The 15,370-nt window shown below is 41.4% G+C and overlaps 1 protein-coding gene across 2 annotated transcripts in view; it reads left to right on the forward strand.

Moving 5' to 3' along the window:
• Positions 1-11,719, forward strand: part of INIP (INTS3 and NABP interacting protein) — a 29,918-nt gene extending 18,199 nt beyond the window's left edge. For both annotated transcript variants that reach the window (XM_060014318.1, XM_060014317.1), the window contains 3 exons: positions 4,180-4,282; positions 7,701-7,791; positions 8,943-11,719. In XM_060014318.1, the coding sequence (XP_059870301.1) occupies positions 4,245-4,282; positions 7,701-7,791; positions 8,943-9,038 (225 nt within the window). In that variant the 5' untranslated portion in view covers positions 4,180-4,244 and the 3' untranslated portion in view covers positions 9,039-11,719. The remainder of the gene's footprint in view (positions 1-4,179; positions 4,283-7,700; positions 7,792-8,942) is intronic.
• Positions 11,720-15,370: the final 3,651 nt, after the last annotated feature.

The following is a 15,370-nucleotide window of genomic DNA, read 5'->3' on the forward strand; positions in this document are numbered from 1 at the left end:
AGAATTGATTACAAGCTTATTTAGTTAAATTCTCTTTAATAACAGTTTAAATTACAATTAATTTGACTTCTATAATACTTCACTTTATATAGTGATGGCAAAACTTACTATACTTAGGGCTTCCCTGGTGGCACAGTGGTTGAGAGTCCGCCTGCCGATGCAGGGGATGGGGGTTCGTGCCCTGGTCCAGGAGGATCCCACGTGCCGTGGAGTGGCTGGGCCCATGGGCCATGGCCGCTGAGCCTGTGCTCCGCAGCGGGAGAGGACGCAACAGTGGGAGGCCCGCGTACCCCCCCGAAAAACACAAACAAACTTACTATACTTAAAATTAAACCTATTTTAAAATACTAACCCATGGGTTTAATTAATTCATTTACTCTCTCTGTAGTACTTTGTTTTTTTAATCTTCCTTGGATTATAATAATCTTCCCAGATTCTTATTTCTGTACTTTCCCAGGATTTTAGTAATTTTTTTATACCTTCCTAGGGTTATGGTTGTCTTACCACTACCAAAACAAAACAAAATTTCAGGTTAGTCAAGGTTTAGGGTTTGTTGATGGATTTAATTCTTAGGTAAATCATAAGATTTGCTTATGCCTTTAAAGATGATTTAAAAGTTGCATTGGTGTGCACTTGGTCACTTCTGTAACTAAACTTGCCAAGTTAATGAGATTTTTTTTTTTTTTTTAACTCATGCCTTTTCTCATAGATTTTTAGTTTCTTGCAACCTGGGGTTACTCCCTGAATGAAATATTCTTCTTCTTCTTTTTTTTTTTTTAAATGTGATTAGCATTTTATAACCCATTGTTCTGTTGTCATTATGAATTGCCCTTTTCTGGTAGTATTCCTGCCAGGAATTATGGACGTTTCATCTCCCAGGAAATCAGGGATCAGGTCTGTACCATTAGCTCTCTTTAGGATATTCCGCTAATTCATCCAGTTAGAGCTCAGGGTTTCTCCGTGGTCATTGTGTGTGACCATGGGTGCTCATCTACCACTGCGTTTCCTTTCAAATGGTGTGTGTGTGTGTGTGTGTGTGAAGACCTGCTCTGATCTGACCCTCCTGTTCTTGGTATATAACTTGCTTTTTCTGGGACTATTTGGCTTATCCACAGTTCCCTATATCTACCCCTTCCTCCTGTAACTAAACAAAAAAGTAAACAGCTATGCCTTATAAACAGACATAAACTTAATAGGAGAAACAAAACATCTAAATGTTAACACTAACCTAATTATTAGCATAATGACTATTATTTTACCTTTCTTTACAATCTTTTTATATACTTTAACTTTTTTTTTTTTGGCCGCACCACACGGGTTGTGAGATCTTAGTTCCCCGACCGGGGATTGAATCTGGCCCCTTAGCAGTGAAAGTGCAGAGTCCTAACCACTGGACTCCCAGGGAATTCCCTAACTTTCTTTTTTGTATCTTTTTATGAATTCATGGTTTATCATGGATTCAGTTTGTTCCATTTAGTTATAATTATTATTCTCTTTTTAATGTTCCAGTTGTTGCCTGGCCAACCTCAAGCTGGGAAGCATTCTTCACTTTACAGAGCACTCACTTTTGCATTCCTCTAAATAACACATTACAGTATACTTATCCTTCCATAATTATCGTACCTTAATTTGTATTACATTACTTTTAGGGAAGTTTCTATTATATAAAATCAATAATACCCAAATTCTATACTTCCCATCTGATCCATATAATACTGACTGATTTATTTGGGTAACAGGCTCACCATGAGTAGTGAAATAGATTGAGAATAACATAGCTCTCCTTAGTGGGCAAAGATCATGGACAAAGAAACTAGTGTATTAATATTAATTTAGAGCCTATAGTTACTAATTTTCACACTTAATTTCCATGGTAACAGGGAGTTCACTATAGCTACCTGTGCTCCGATTGTCAGACATGCATGAAATTTTTTTAAAGGAGGCTGTTACTGATCAAGCCAAGAAAGACGTGATTTTTTTTAAAAGTTAGTGAATCATATGAAATTATTGTTTCTGTAGGTAGAAAATGGTGAAATATAGGCAATTTAATAAGTGTGACTTACCAGTGTGCTACATTACTTTTGACGATGTCATATTTTTGTGAAGTGGGTTTTTGGCAATTGCTTTGATAAAAAACAAGTACTGTGTGGAACAGGGAATGAGGATGGTAGTGTCTGAACTGATTCCCAGGTTTGCAAAGTTATACAGTGCCCAGGTACACACACTGCATTAGTGGTTATTTTAAAATGAAATAAAATATTTTTCTTTCAATTTATGGGTATTATTTTTTTAAAAAACTACAAGATGTTAGGACATCATACTTATTAGGTTGTTTGGACTTGACATTCTATATTACTTTGGTAATGGTGTTTCTTTAACAGTATTTCGACAAAGTTTCAATTATTTTTACACATGGCACCCTTTACCATAGCATTAGCGCTCACAGGCATAAGTATCGTACATTCTTGGGAGTTCTGTATTAAATCCTTCCTTAGGTAGAAGACTTCTCCTGAGGCAGTCCTGTCTATGAGGTTGGGTGGAGCCTGTAATGACATGTGGCATGTAAAGGCCTTATAGTTTCTTCCCTGAAAGATTAACTAAGAGGTCCGCAGGAAGGAAGATTAGAATTAGGATTAGAATAGATGAAGGATCACCTGGAAGGCTTGCAAAATCATCTCCTCAGAAGTACCAGAATGTGTTAGTGTGAATTATCTGTTCCAGAAAGGAGTCTGCTATTACTAGAATTTGACGACAGGTTGATGGCATAAGCATGAGGGGGCAGAGAAGGAAAATGGAGATGATAAATTCCTAAAACGGCTGTGGCAGAGACAGGTTTTGCCCATTTCTGGCCTGGCCCGAGTCAGTTTACTGTTGCCAGATTTAAGAGCAGGTTTAGGGGAAAGTGCCGCAAGCCTCAGCTGCTTCTGGTTCAGCCCGATCTCAGTGTGGATCTCAGTGAATGCTCCTGTTCTTGTACGTCCTGCGCTGTCCCTGACCTAACTCCTCTCCCCAGGAGAGGAGGAAATATGCATCCTACCACCCAATTCCCCTTTATGATCAATATAAAGTGCTTATAATCCCTCATGTGAGTACCCTTAGGAGTGCTTACTTCTGCTCTGCTTGAAAGCTCCCTCCTTCCCCATTCATTCTTTCTTCTAGCGCAGTGATGCTAACCCAGTGGTTCTAGTCCCCTGGCCTTTTTTTGCCTCTGTAGTTTTTTTCCTAATCCTTTAACCTTTCCATTTGTTTTCTTCTAAATTAGGGATCAGAAACTTAAATGCCTACAGGTATAAACAAATCTGATAAGGACTGTAACAAGCTGGAGAGTGCCCAGCTAAAAGGGACAACTGTTTCTTTGTTCTACATAATTGTTGCCATGGAGGCATCCAGACCCCTGTGCCAGACCTTGAGATGTTTCAAGAGAAGCAAGTAATCTGAGAATTTTGTATACAGTGTTTACATGTTGGCATTTAATTCAGATTTTAAAAACATAGTTGGATGCTGCTCCTGGGCCAGGACTTAGAACCTCTGCTCTAGATCTGACGTTAAAATTGAAGCTCAAAATTGATAAGGGACCTATCTGTTTGTACCCTGTCAGTTATGCTCCATTTCTCTCTCAGAATTGCTTTCTAGTCAGTTGCAATTCTCTGACTTGTTCCTTGAAAGACTGTGTGTCTCTGAATGAAAGCATTTCATTACATCTCTGAATGAAAGCAGTTGAGAAAAATGCTGTTGTGACCTGAGTGTATCTAATGCTTTCCCCTCGTGAAGGAGGCATTCACAGAGAGGCCTAAAACTGAGAACTAAGCAAATCTTCACTGCCAGAGATCCAGCAGGATAGAGATTGGTCCCTGTAGCATTTGGGGCTGCAGAGATTTTGTTATAAAACAAATGCAGTTACCCATACTTTGATGATTAAAATTCTTTAGAACTAAGTCTTAAAAAAGTCCTCAGTCAGTATTATCCTTTGCCTTTATCTGCGTATTATCCTATTAAAGTTGCTGGAAAATAGGCAGTAGGGAGATAGTAACCATCTAGGGAAACTGCTTACTAGTGGGTTCGTTGTCATGTTAGAGAACAGAATTTTGCTTTCTGGGTTTCTAGGTAGCCTAGGTTTATAAAACAGCTCTAAAACATTTTATTTCTCTTTCTCGTCCCCAACACTCTCTCTTTTTTTAGGTTTTCAAAACAAAAATAGAGTTGCAATCTTGGCAGAACTGGACAAAGAAAAAAGAAAATTACTAATGCAGAACCAATCTTCAACAAATCATCCTGGAGCTAGGTATTGAAGAATAATGTGGTTTTTATATTCAGTGATATAAAAAATATCTTGGACAATATAACTGAAATTGGTTGGCAATGGTTTGTTTCTTTAACATTGGAATTTAACATGTTTTATTTCCTAGTTAGACTTGAAAAGTTAGATTATTTAATTGCTTAGATTTTAAATATTTTAATTCTAATCAGACTTAAAATTTCCCTACAGCCTACTTTCAAAAAAAGAAAAGAGTTTTGTGTAGTTGTTTTGTTACTGAAATTATTGTTAATGTCCCACTTTTTAAGCATTATGCAAAATAGGTAAAGTTGCGGTAGCTTAATGATCTTTATTGTATTCCGTTTCTGCCATCTTAAATCTCTTCCCTGACATCTGTTATCCCATTCAGCCACCACCCTAACTTTCCCCTCTCTTTTTTTTAATCTGTTTCTGTTATTTTATTTGCTTGTTAGATTGATTTCTAGTAAAAGTATAATATATAATATAGTATAAAATATTCTTCTGTTTCTTCAGGGGACTGTTCCTGGTGAATTCAGGGATACAGGAAAGGACTCTCGTGAAAGCTAGAGCTAATTTATATTTTTAGATGTGCAGAGTCAGCCAGACCTCTTAAAGGAGTTGTCTGTACATACTCATCTCTGCTTTCTCACTTATTTACTCCCCAACCCACTACAATCTGACTTCCGCGCCTCCCCACCTCCAACCCAAAGAACAGGTTTGAGCCTAGGTCGCTTGCAACCTCCTTGTGGCTAAATCTGGTGGACCAAAGTCCTTTTCTTGTTAGACTTCCTAGCATTATTTGACACCACTGATTGCGCCCTTTTTTTTTTTTTTTTAATTGAAATGGAGTTGTGTTAGCTTCAGGTGTACTACACAGTGATTTGACATGAGCATACATTGTGAAATGATCGCCACAGTGCCTAGGAACTATTGTCTCCACACAAAATTAATACGGTATCATGAATCATATTCCTTGTGCTGTATATTACATTCCCGTGACTTCTTTATTTTCTCACTGAAGGTTTGTGCCTCTTAATCCCCTTCACCTATTTTGCCCACCCCCAACCTGCTCCCCTCTGGTAACCACCTGTTTGTTCTATCTATGAGTCTATGAGTCTGTTTTCTTTTCTTTATTGGTTAATATATATTTTAAAATATTTTATTGGAGTATAGTTGATTTACGATGTTGTGTTAGTTTCAGGTGTATATGAATCTGTTTTCATTTTGTTTTGTGTGTTTTGTTTTTTAGATTCCATATATAAGTGAGATCACATGGTATTTGTTGTCATCAATGGCAAGATTTCTTTCTTTTTTTTAACGGCTGAGTGGTATTCCATTGTATACAGCGACCTCCTTAAAATACTCTCTTTCCTTGGCTTCCATTCATCCACTGTTATACTATCTTGGTTTCTTTTGCAGACATTTCTCCACTGCCTCTCTCTCTTTTTTTAAAAATTAATTAATTTTTGGCTGTGTTGGGTCTTTGTTGCGATGCGTGGGCTTCTCATTGAGGTAGCTTCTCGTTGCGGAGCACGGGCTCTAGGCGCACAGGCTTCAGTAGTTGTGGCACAGAGGCTCAGGAGTTGTGGCTCGCGGGCTCTAGAGTGCAGGCTCAGTAGTTGTGGCACACGGGCTTAGTTGCTCTGCAGTATGTGGGGTCTTCCTGGACCAGGGCTTGAACCTGTGTCCCCTGCATTGGCACGCAGCTTCTTAACCACTGCGCCACCAAGGAAGTCCCACTTCCTGTCTCTTGAATGTTGATATTCCTCAGAGTTCTGTTCTAGATCCAGTCTCCCAGTCTACGTCTTTTCACTGGACAGTTGCATTCACTTTCACAGCCTGTAATTTATGTGCTGATAACTTTTATACATTTGCATCTCCAGCCTCGTCCTCTGTCTCAAGCACCAGACTGCCTGCTGGACATCTGCACTTTGATGTCTTCCAGGCATTTCAAACTGAGTATGTCCCACACCGAACTCATCTTCCCTCCCTCTCTACCTGCTTAATATTGTTGGCTTGCTTGTCTCCATGAGTGGTACAGATCTACTAGTAATCAGAGTCAGAAATATGAACTTTAATTGTTTATTATTCCCTTTTACTTCCATCTCTAAACATTTGTCATTCTCTTATGTTTATATTTTGAAATGTGTCTCAGACTTGTCCATTTTTCTTTATTGCAACTGATGCTGCCCTGGTCCTGGCCACTCTCATTTTTTGCCTCAGTTACTACCTCCTGAATTTCCCACAGTCTTAAGTTCTCTCGAATACATTTATCAGTTGTGTCAGTTAGGATGTTTTAATCTGGAAGTAACAGAAAACCAAAAAGTTGGCCTAAACGTTAGGATATAGGTTAACCAGAAGCGTGAAGATAAGGTGATTCCAGAATGGCTCACTATCGCTTCTCGGCCTTTTGGCTAAGATCAAGTGCAGAATGGCTCACTGCAGCGGCACACCAGTGTCAGCACTGATCGAGCTTCCTTTCTTCTCTCCTTTCTGCCCTTCTCCGTGGGTCAGCACCTCCTTACTGGTCAAAATATGACTGCAGTAGCCTAGGCATCACTGTACACCGAGCCCCCATAGAGGCAAAAGCCAGAAAGGTTCCTCTCCTGTGTCCATTTTGTAAGAGTGAGGAAAATGTTCTCAAAGCCTTCAAGCAGACTACCCGTGAAGTCTAGCTGCCCAGAATTGTGAACCTTTCTCTTGCCTAAACAGGAAACCAGCAAGGGAAATGGTATTTATTGTCTTATACCAATCAAAGTTCACCCCCTGGGGGATAACCTGGCCCACCATGAAGAATGGGATCAACGATAACTGAACTAAGTATGGGTTCCATTAGTGAGGAAGAAGGGAGAGCAACAATTGTTGGGGAGATGACCAGCACTGTCTGTCACAGTGGCGGTCTTTCTGAACTGTAGTGTGGTAATTCTGATCAAATCACTCTTCTGCTTATAACACTCTTTGGGAGTCTCCCTTCACTGTTAGGATAAGGTCTTCATTTCTTAATTTATTTCACAAGGCTCTACATATCCCGGCACCTGCCTTCCTCCCTAGCCTCATTCTTTGCCAACCCATTTCTCCCCTCCCGAGCCCTGACCTTCAGTCCTACCTTTGCATGTTCTACCTTCTGCTTGAAACATTCAACTCTTTAGTTTTCTTCATAAATGTAACTTTATGATAGACCAGAGTACCTCAAATCTGTTTGAAAGCAGAGGACCATAAATCATCAATTAAAAGGAGATAATCTGAAGCCCTAGTAAATGATATAGGCTTTCTTCATATAAATTAATGTAGACAGTGGGAGAAGGAAAAAAGACTTATTCAGGAAGTTCTTTTTTGTAATCCCTATTTAGAATATCTAAAGAAAAATGTGATTCAGAAGTAAGGGAGTCTCTAAACAGTCAAGTAACTAAGATTCCCGTTTTAGCATTGCGCTCTCGAGACCCGCTCTTAACAAGGACTTCCGGGACCACGCTGAGCAGCAGCATATTGCAGCCCAGCAGAAGGCGGCTTTGCAGGTGAGGAAAGTGTGGCTGACATTCTTGTCTCATTGGAGATTTCCTGGGGCTTGGAAACCAGCACTATTCTTATTTTGTATTTCAGTGGAGCAATATCAATAAAAACGTTCCACACGTAATTGCAGTTGTTTGGTGACATTCAGGCATGCCCAGAGGATTTGAAGGACCAGATACGGCAGTAATGAAAGTATCTTTCATGGTGTTGACGTGGTCCTGATTGATTCTGTGCCACACCTGGCAAGGGCCTGCTGCACACAGAAGAGTTTAGGGTACTTGGATGGACAGAATGATCCTGAAAAGCTGAACTGGCTACTTTAATAGCACGTATCTAGTTTTTCAGATTTGTCGTGTGCCGTTACGTCCTGTGATAGTCTGACCGGTTTATTATTGTTGTTTGGATTCCGTTTTTAATGGTCAGCATGTCTGTTGTGCAGGAAATGTTTAAAGACTATAGGAATATGATAATCTATCAGTTAAAAAAATTGTTCTTATTATGATAACCAATTTTAGTATTTCATTGATCTTGGATAATTTAACTAAGATTCCTAGAAACCTTGCACTAGACATCGTTACCTATGCTTTTAAACCTTAGAATCTCAGGATTGGAAGGGATATTAAAGATCATCTCACTTTAGACAACCTATGAACAGTCCTTTGTTTAGTGACAAGGGACGTCACTGGTGATTCTCTGTTATTTATATGCCAACATTCTCTACAAAATGTTGGTATCTTAATCACCAGTAATCAGCTGTCTTTCCCCCTTCTCCTTCCAACTACTGCCCTTCTTTCTCACTCTCCTGCGTTACTGACCAAGAGCAGAGTACTTTGGGACCTTTGTTGCTAGTTTTCCTCCCCACTCCAAGGAACAAAGTAATTCATGTCTTCGACTCAATTATTGACTGAAGAGAATCACAGGGGAGAGAGTGGGGATGATAAATTAGTACCTGGTGCAAATTGTTAATATGAATTCTTTATTATTATCCATCTCCTGTGTATTTAAACAAAATTAACAGCATAAGGACTGATTTTTAAAACAAATTTGGTCTCAAGCACTCAGAGAGGATAAGTAATTTTACTGCCTTGGTTGAAGAATTGTGACTCTTAATAGCTGAATTGCCTTTTTTTTTCTTTTTTTTTTAACTCTTTCCCAGCATGCACATGCACATTCATCTGGATACTTCATAACTCAAGATTCTGCATTTGGGAATCTTATTCTTCCTGTTTTACCTCGCCTTGACCCAGAATGAAGAAAATATTTGTAACAAAAGTAACTTTGTAATATCAAATGCCAAAGCTACTATCAGTCAGTGCTATACAAACTGTGACTTGCTGAATTTTGGTGAACTTTTACATATTTTGTTTCTTCAAAAGAAAGATATGTGTAAGTGAAAGCAAAAAAGAAGGGTGACCAGGATGATGATAGCTCTGGAAGCTGTATTATCTGAGGAACTGATTATGCTACCCATGACTGTAACTTTTGTGTAATGCAGTTTGATTTTTAATTCTGAGTCAGACTCTGAATTGGATGTGGTCATATAAACCCACCCCACCACCAGCTAGTTGGACTGAGTATATTATGTCTACAGTAGACTTTCAAGAACCATTTAAAGTACTTAACTTTAAACAAATGAGGGTGCTTTTTAAAAATGTGAACCAATAGGCTTAAATAAGTTACATTCACATTTGCTGTTTATAGAATTGATATCAGTGTACCTTTTGAGTTTATAATCAGCGCACCCTGAAATACCCTTTAACTTGTGACTCGTTCCCCTATTCTCAATTTTAAAGGAAAACCCAAGATAAGACTAAGTTACCAACCAGTCTTAAGCATCTTTTATAAACCTATGCCACTACAAATTATGTGACTAAATGCTATTAAAAACAATTAATAAGAAATGTAGTTTTAAATTTTGCATATGCTCTTATTTAGTGTCACTGCATGAATGGTGTGCCTGTACAGTTTTACTGCCCATTTTTGCTCTAATTAGAAACATTAACTAAAGTTGAGCCCCTTTTTGGTTATTGTAAAAGGGAAAGAATTAGGTTAAGTAAGTTTCTCAACGTGATACATCTTTAACAGAATCCAGGGTGCTTATTTAAATATGCAGTCCCTACAGCTGACCCTAGTCCCACGGAATTAGTGTCTCTAATTCAAAATAAAGTCTGAAAACCATGGGTTAGAGAATTCAGTTGTAGGTCCCTGAAACTTAGAGGTTGTTTAGCTAACCGACATTTTTTTACTTTTAATAGGACTGAAATTAAGTTTTCTACTATATCACAGATACAGTATTTTTTATAACTGACCTCATCTTGGCCTTGAGTCCCCATCCTCTCTGGTGGTAGCCTGAAATTTAAACTTTATATTCCAGTTTGGGTCAATAATTAGAATAAGTCCATCTCCCTTTTTGAAGAGTTTCTTCTCTCTCCTTCCCTTAGATATTTGTACCAACCACACAGCCCCATCTTACCCCAACTATATGAAAAGGAGTGGACAATTCTAGATATGGCTGCGCCATTTAGATTCTTTCTGTTGAGAACCGCGACTGCTTTTCTTCATTTGGGTGAGTTGGCAGCTGTCCCCATCGTAATGGTCACCATTGCAGCGAAGGTGCCCTTTCTTCTGCTGCTGAGGGTCACCTGGGGCCTTTGCCTCTGCCCTGCCTCAGGTCCACATAGCTAGCCTTGGCCCTTCTTATCGTGATCCTCATTTCCTTGAATTGATTTGACTAAGTTTCTGTTCTGTGCGATCCAGGAGCTACTGGCGTCGTTCTAAATCTACCGATGCTAAGGAGATACATTTTTTGGATTGTATAGTTTTTTATTGTTGAAGCCTCTGCCAAATGTGTGACTTTTATAACCTCGGTAAAGAGGTCTTTTCCCAGTGGTATCTTTTCTGGTCGCAGCCTTTCAAATAGAGTGAGCACTTCCTTCACCCCTCTCCTTTGAGTCACGTACAAATTCAGTTCAGTTCCATGTGTATTTTTTAATACCTACTCTGTAAAGCTGTGCCCTGGGGGGAAAAGGAGAGTAAGACTTGCTCTTAAAGAGGTCACGGTGGAGAGGATCCTACTGTGGTACAGCAGTGAGGAAGCCAGCGTCCAGTGAGTGGCACAGGAGCCGCATCCCGGAGACGGGCAGTCTACACAGGCCTAGGAGTATCGATGGGATTTTACCTGGCAGGGGAGGGAAGAGCTGCTCCAGGTAGAGGTCAGGATTTCATAGTCAAAGAGAAGTAGGGACTACGACAGTTGTGAGGACTGCAGAGGATAATGGAGAGGGCAGCAGTGGGCTCCGTCAGAAGCTCTGAGGACACGTGCCAGCGTTGCTTCCCTCGGAGCGCGCGTGTGTGTGGCTAACCCACTTAACCTTGAGCTTTACGTGTCACTCTGTCTCATCTGTATAACGGGCACAGAACACACTCTGCCTACTCCATAAAGTGTCTAGATCAGTATTTTTCAAAGTGTAGGTCTCAACACGTTACCGAATTGAGAGGCCAACTTAATAGCTGAATGGGGTGTGACCCGCTTTTTTTTTAATATAAAATAGAAAATATCAGAGTACATGGCACGTAATAATAGGAGGTTTTGTTCATGAGTCTTCCTTTTCTGTGTGTTTTACTTATTTTGTTTATTGTATGCTCCACTAGCATGTAAGGTCTTTGAAGGCAAGGGCTTTTGTTCCCTCCTTCCTTTTTGTTTACTACTGTATTCTGCTGAGAATAGTATTTGGCATATTGTAGGTAGTTAATACTTACTTAATTGAAGGAATGAATGAATGAATAAATATGACCTGAATCATGATATAAAGGTTTTTTTTTTTTTTTTACTGTGAAATGGCAAAAATGTTTTGAAAGCCACTGCTAAATAATACAGACGATAGTGCTTTGTATGACTCTGGAATAAAAACTGAAATGACTTAATAATTTCAAAGGCAGATTTTTTTTTTTCCTGAACAATCTATAAGCTGTCTCATTATTTGTCTCAGTTCTTTGCTTTACTTTGGCAATAAAAACTCAGCTTCTATATGCACTTAAGGCCCACTGAGGCAAGGGTTTTGGCAAATATGGTTACACTCAGAACAGAAGATCGACAGAGAGGACATCGGTTCGTTAGTGCAGTTGGTCCCCCCACTGGAATCCTACCAGCTGGCACTAGCCCATTTCAGTAGCATTAAGTTCAACCAGTATTTACTGAGCGCTACCTCCTCACCTCTGTCTGCACAGTGACTAGCACACAGTTGACACCCACAGCTTTTTTTAATGAGCAAATAAAGAATGAACATGTATGGAGGAGAACTTCGCTGTCCTCAAGAATCTGACAGTCTAGAGTAGGTGACACTAGTAGCTAATGCTAATAGCACACCAGTAGTGAGGAAGGAATGAGTACATGAGCGTGGAAGGACCAGTGAAGGCTCCATCGGAGAACAATCATTTGAACTTGGCTTTCAAGATGAGAGATTCCAGCCGGGAAAGATAGGAGAGCAACATTCAGAGCAAAAGAAAAACCTGCACAAAGGCAGGCAGGAGAGCCGGTGTAGGGGCCATTGTGAAGCAACCAAAAGTCCAGTTTGGTTGGACTTGTATGGACCTTGTGGGTAAATTTGTATACGGCAATAATTAGAATGAAGCCAAACGTAGGCTGGACTCATATTCTAGAGAGTCTGGAATTCCAGGGTGAGGCAAATGTCTGTAGCCCAGTATAGAGCTGGGAGTGACTGAACATTTTTGAGCACAGGCACGTATAGAGATGAACCAATTAGGCCCTCATGAGCTCTTGGGAAAGGGGGACTTGCAAGGCACCAGAAGAATTTTCACTCTCAGTTTCTACTGAGAATTCAGACAGGCGTGTTCTGTTTACATCCACGCCTCAGCTCCAGCCCCATCTACCTCTGCTGTCTCTTCCGCTTAGTTCTTGGATTCTTAACCCAAATTTCTGTTTCTTCACCTCCCCTCTTAACCCAAATTTCTGTTTCTTCACCTCCCCCCTTATCTGTCTTTCGCTCTCACAGCTTTCCTCTAGAGCTCTACCTCCAAGAACCTTTTAAGAAAGAAAAAGCAAGGCATCCTTGCAAATATTCATTTAACCTTCACGACAGCTCAGTGAGTGGACGTTCTTAGTAGTCTACTCAGCACAAATTCTTCCTTTCCCCTTCCTAACAATACTCAGATTTTTATTGAGCATGACCCTTCCCCAATACAGCCAGTGTGCCGACTGTCTCAGCAACAGGGGTGGGCCTTACGTGCTCCAAACCGATCAGGATAACTCCCTCTTGCCACAGCCAGTCAGCACGTGGTATATCACAGGCCACGGGAACTGGTTCAAGAGTGGACACGTTACCCAAGTTCAACCCAAGTGAGACTGCAGGAGAGGTTTGCTGCACATGTGGAAAAGATATTTTTTCACCTTTCTGAGACTGCTACCAAAAGGGAGTCTTTCTAGATGTGTAAAAGGAAATTATATATATTTTTTTCCTGAGTGTTGTTGGCAGCCGTCATGTGACCATGAGGTGGAACAGCCTTAGGATGAAGCCACCACGATAAAAGGTGCAACAGAGAAATATAGAGAAACTGGGTCCTTGAGGACATCATTGCACAGCTGAGTCAATTCCTACAGTGCCGCCCTTCCTCTATGGAAGGGTATGTATGGGGGTAGTAAACCCTCATTATTGTTTAAGCCAGATTAAAGTAGGCTTTCTGTCACTTGGCATCCAAACACAAGATGTACTAACTTGCTAAGTGATCTCTTAGCCACACAGCTAGGAGGTGGGAGAGCAGAACTCAAAACTCCCATCTCGCCTCGGGTGCCACCTCCACCGCCTGCCTTTCGCTCTTGGTTGCCACCAGAGTGAGCTGCCCGCTCTTCCCTCCCTTGCGGTTCAGCCTCCTGCCCTGCACCTGCGGCCCCCAACCCTCCCATGACGTCCTTTCCTGATGATGCCCTGCTGTGATGTCTGGAATTCCTTTGGTTCAATCACCAAAATATATCTATACATACGTTCGAACTCTTTCTAGTCCCTGGCTTCCTCTCGAGGTCTACAGGTCTCCCAGTGCCTCTCAGGAGGAGGCAGATCAGGGGTTACATCCCGGCTGGAGGTTCAGCTAGTGTCTGGCTCACTCACCATTGCCCCTCCAGAATATTCATTTCCTTTCAAAATCCACTTCTTAAAAATGCATGCCCCCTCCCCCCTTAAAAACGCCAGCATCACCGTTGCCCAGTACTCTGCCTGGGTGCTCCCTCCCCTTCTTTTTTTTTTCTTGCGGTACACGGGCCTCTCACTGTTGTGGCCTCTCCCGTTGCGGAGCACAGGCTCCGGACGCGCAGGCTCAGCGGCCATGGCTCACGGGCCTACCCACTCCACGGCATGTGGGATCTTCCCGGACCGGGGCACGAACCCGTGTCCCCTGCATCGGCAGGCGGACTCTCAACCACTGCACCACCAGGGAAGCCCCCTCCCCTTCTTTAAGGACTCGACTACTACTTCACAGTCGTCCTCTCCCCTGCGTTACCCCTGCTGCTGTCCTGGAGGTATCGGCAGCCACTGTCGTGTGACCTCATACCCTAGTCTCCCAGGTCCTTGACATCCTGGGCTCTAAAGACTGCCTTCCCCGTTCTTGAGTCACCAGACTCAGGCCATTCTCTGAAGCTGGAGTCAGATAGTCCTCTTCTGCCCCAAGTTCTGCATCCTCTCCTGCAGCCACAGGCTCTCAGGTTCCACACTGTCAGTTATTTCTTTGCATTCCTAGCTTTCTCCACAGAATCATGCTATTTGCCTATAAATGTGCACCTACGCAAAGATAGTCTGATGATCTTACATTTTGTCCAAGGCTGGACTAACCGTCCTTCACCGCTAGACAGCATTTGCTTCTACAGCACCTCCCACTAGCACATCTAATCACCCTACCTGCATTTGTGACCGTATGATACTCTGCCTTACTTGCTGTAATGGATGAATGGTTCACATTCTTTCGAAAGCTGGTTTCTTCATTTGTCTTCCATTGATCTACATCCTATTATTTACTGTCCCATTTCTCTGCTTCCCTGTGTAACTCCTGAAAAGAGTTGTCTATGCCAACTGCCTTTAATTTCTGTCTGCATATTGTCTCTGGAACTTACCCTAATCAAGCTTATGTCTCCACAAATTCACTGAAATTATTCTTGTAAAACCACCAGTCGTCTCCACGTGGCCAAATCCAGTTGTCAATCTTCATCCCTTGTCTCACTTGAACTTTCAGCAGCATTTTCCACAACGAATCACTCCCTCTTTCCTTTCTTTCTTTTTTTTTGCCACGCCGAACAGCATGTGGGATCTAACCTGTGACCCCTGACGTGGAAGCGCAGAGTCCTAACCACTGGACTGCCAGGGAAGTCCCCCCCTCACTCCCTCTTTCCTGAAACGCTCTCTGCACCTGTCTTCAGCAGCCCTGCACTCTCCTGGTTTTTTCCTCCTTCCTTATTGGCTGTTTCTTCTCAGTCTCATTTACTGGCTTCTCCTCCTTCCAAATGCAAAATGTTGGAATACCCTGGAGATCAGCCTTTCCATCTCCTTTCTATCTACAGTCATTCCCTGGGTAATCTTCATA

The sequence above is a fragment of the Delphinus delphis genome, chromosome 6 (assembly GCF_949987515.2).
Source record: "Delphinus delphis chromosome 6, mDelDel1.2, whole genome shotgun sequence".
Taxonomy (NCBI): domain Eukaryota; kingdom Metazoa; phylum Chordata; class Mammalia; order Artiodactyla; family Delphinidae; genus Delphinus; species Delphinus delphis.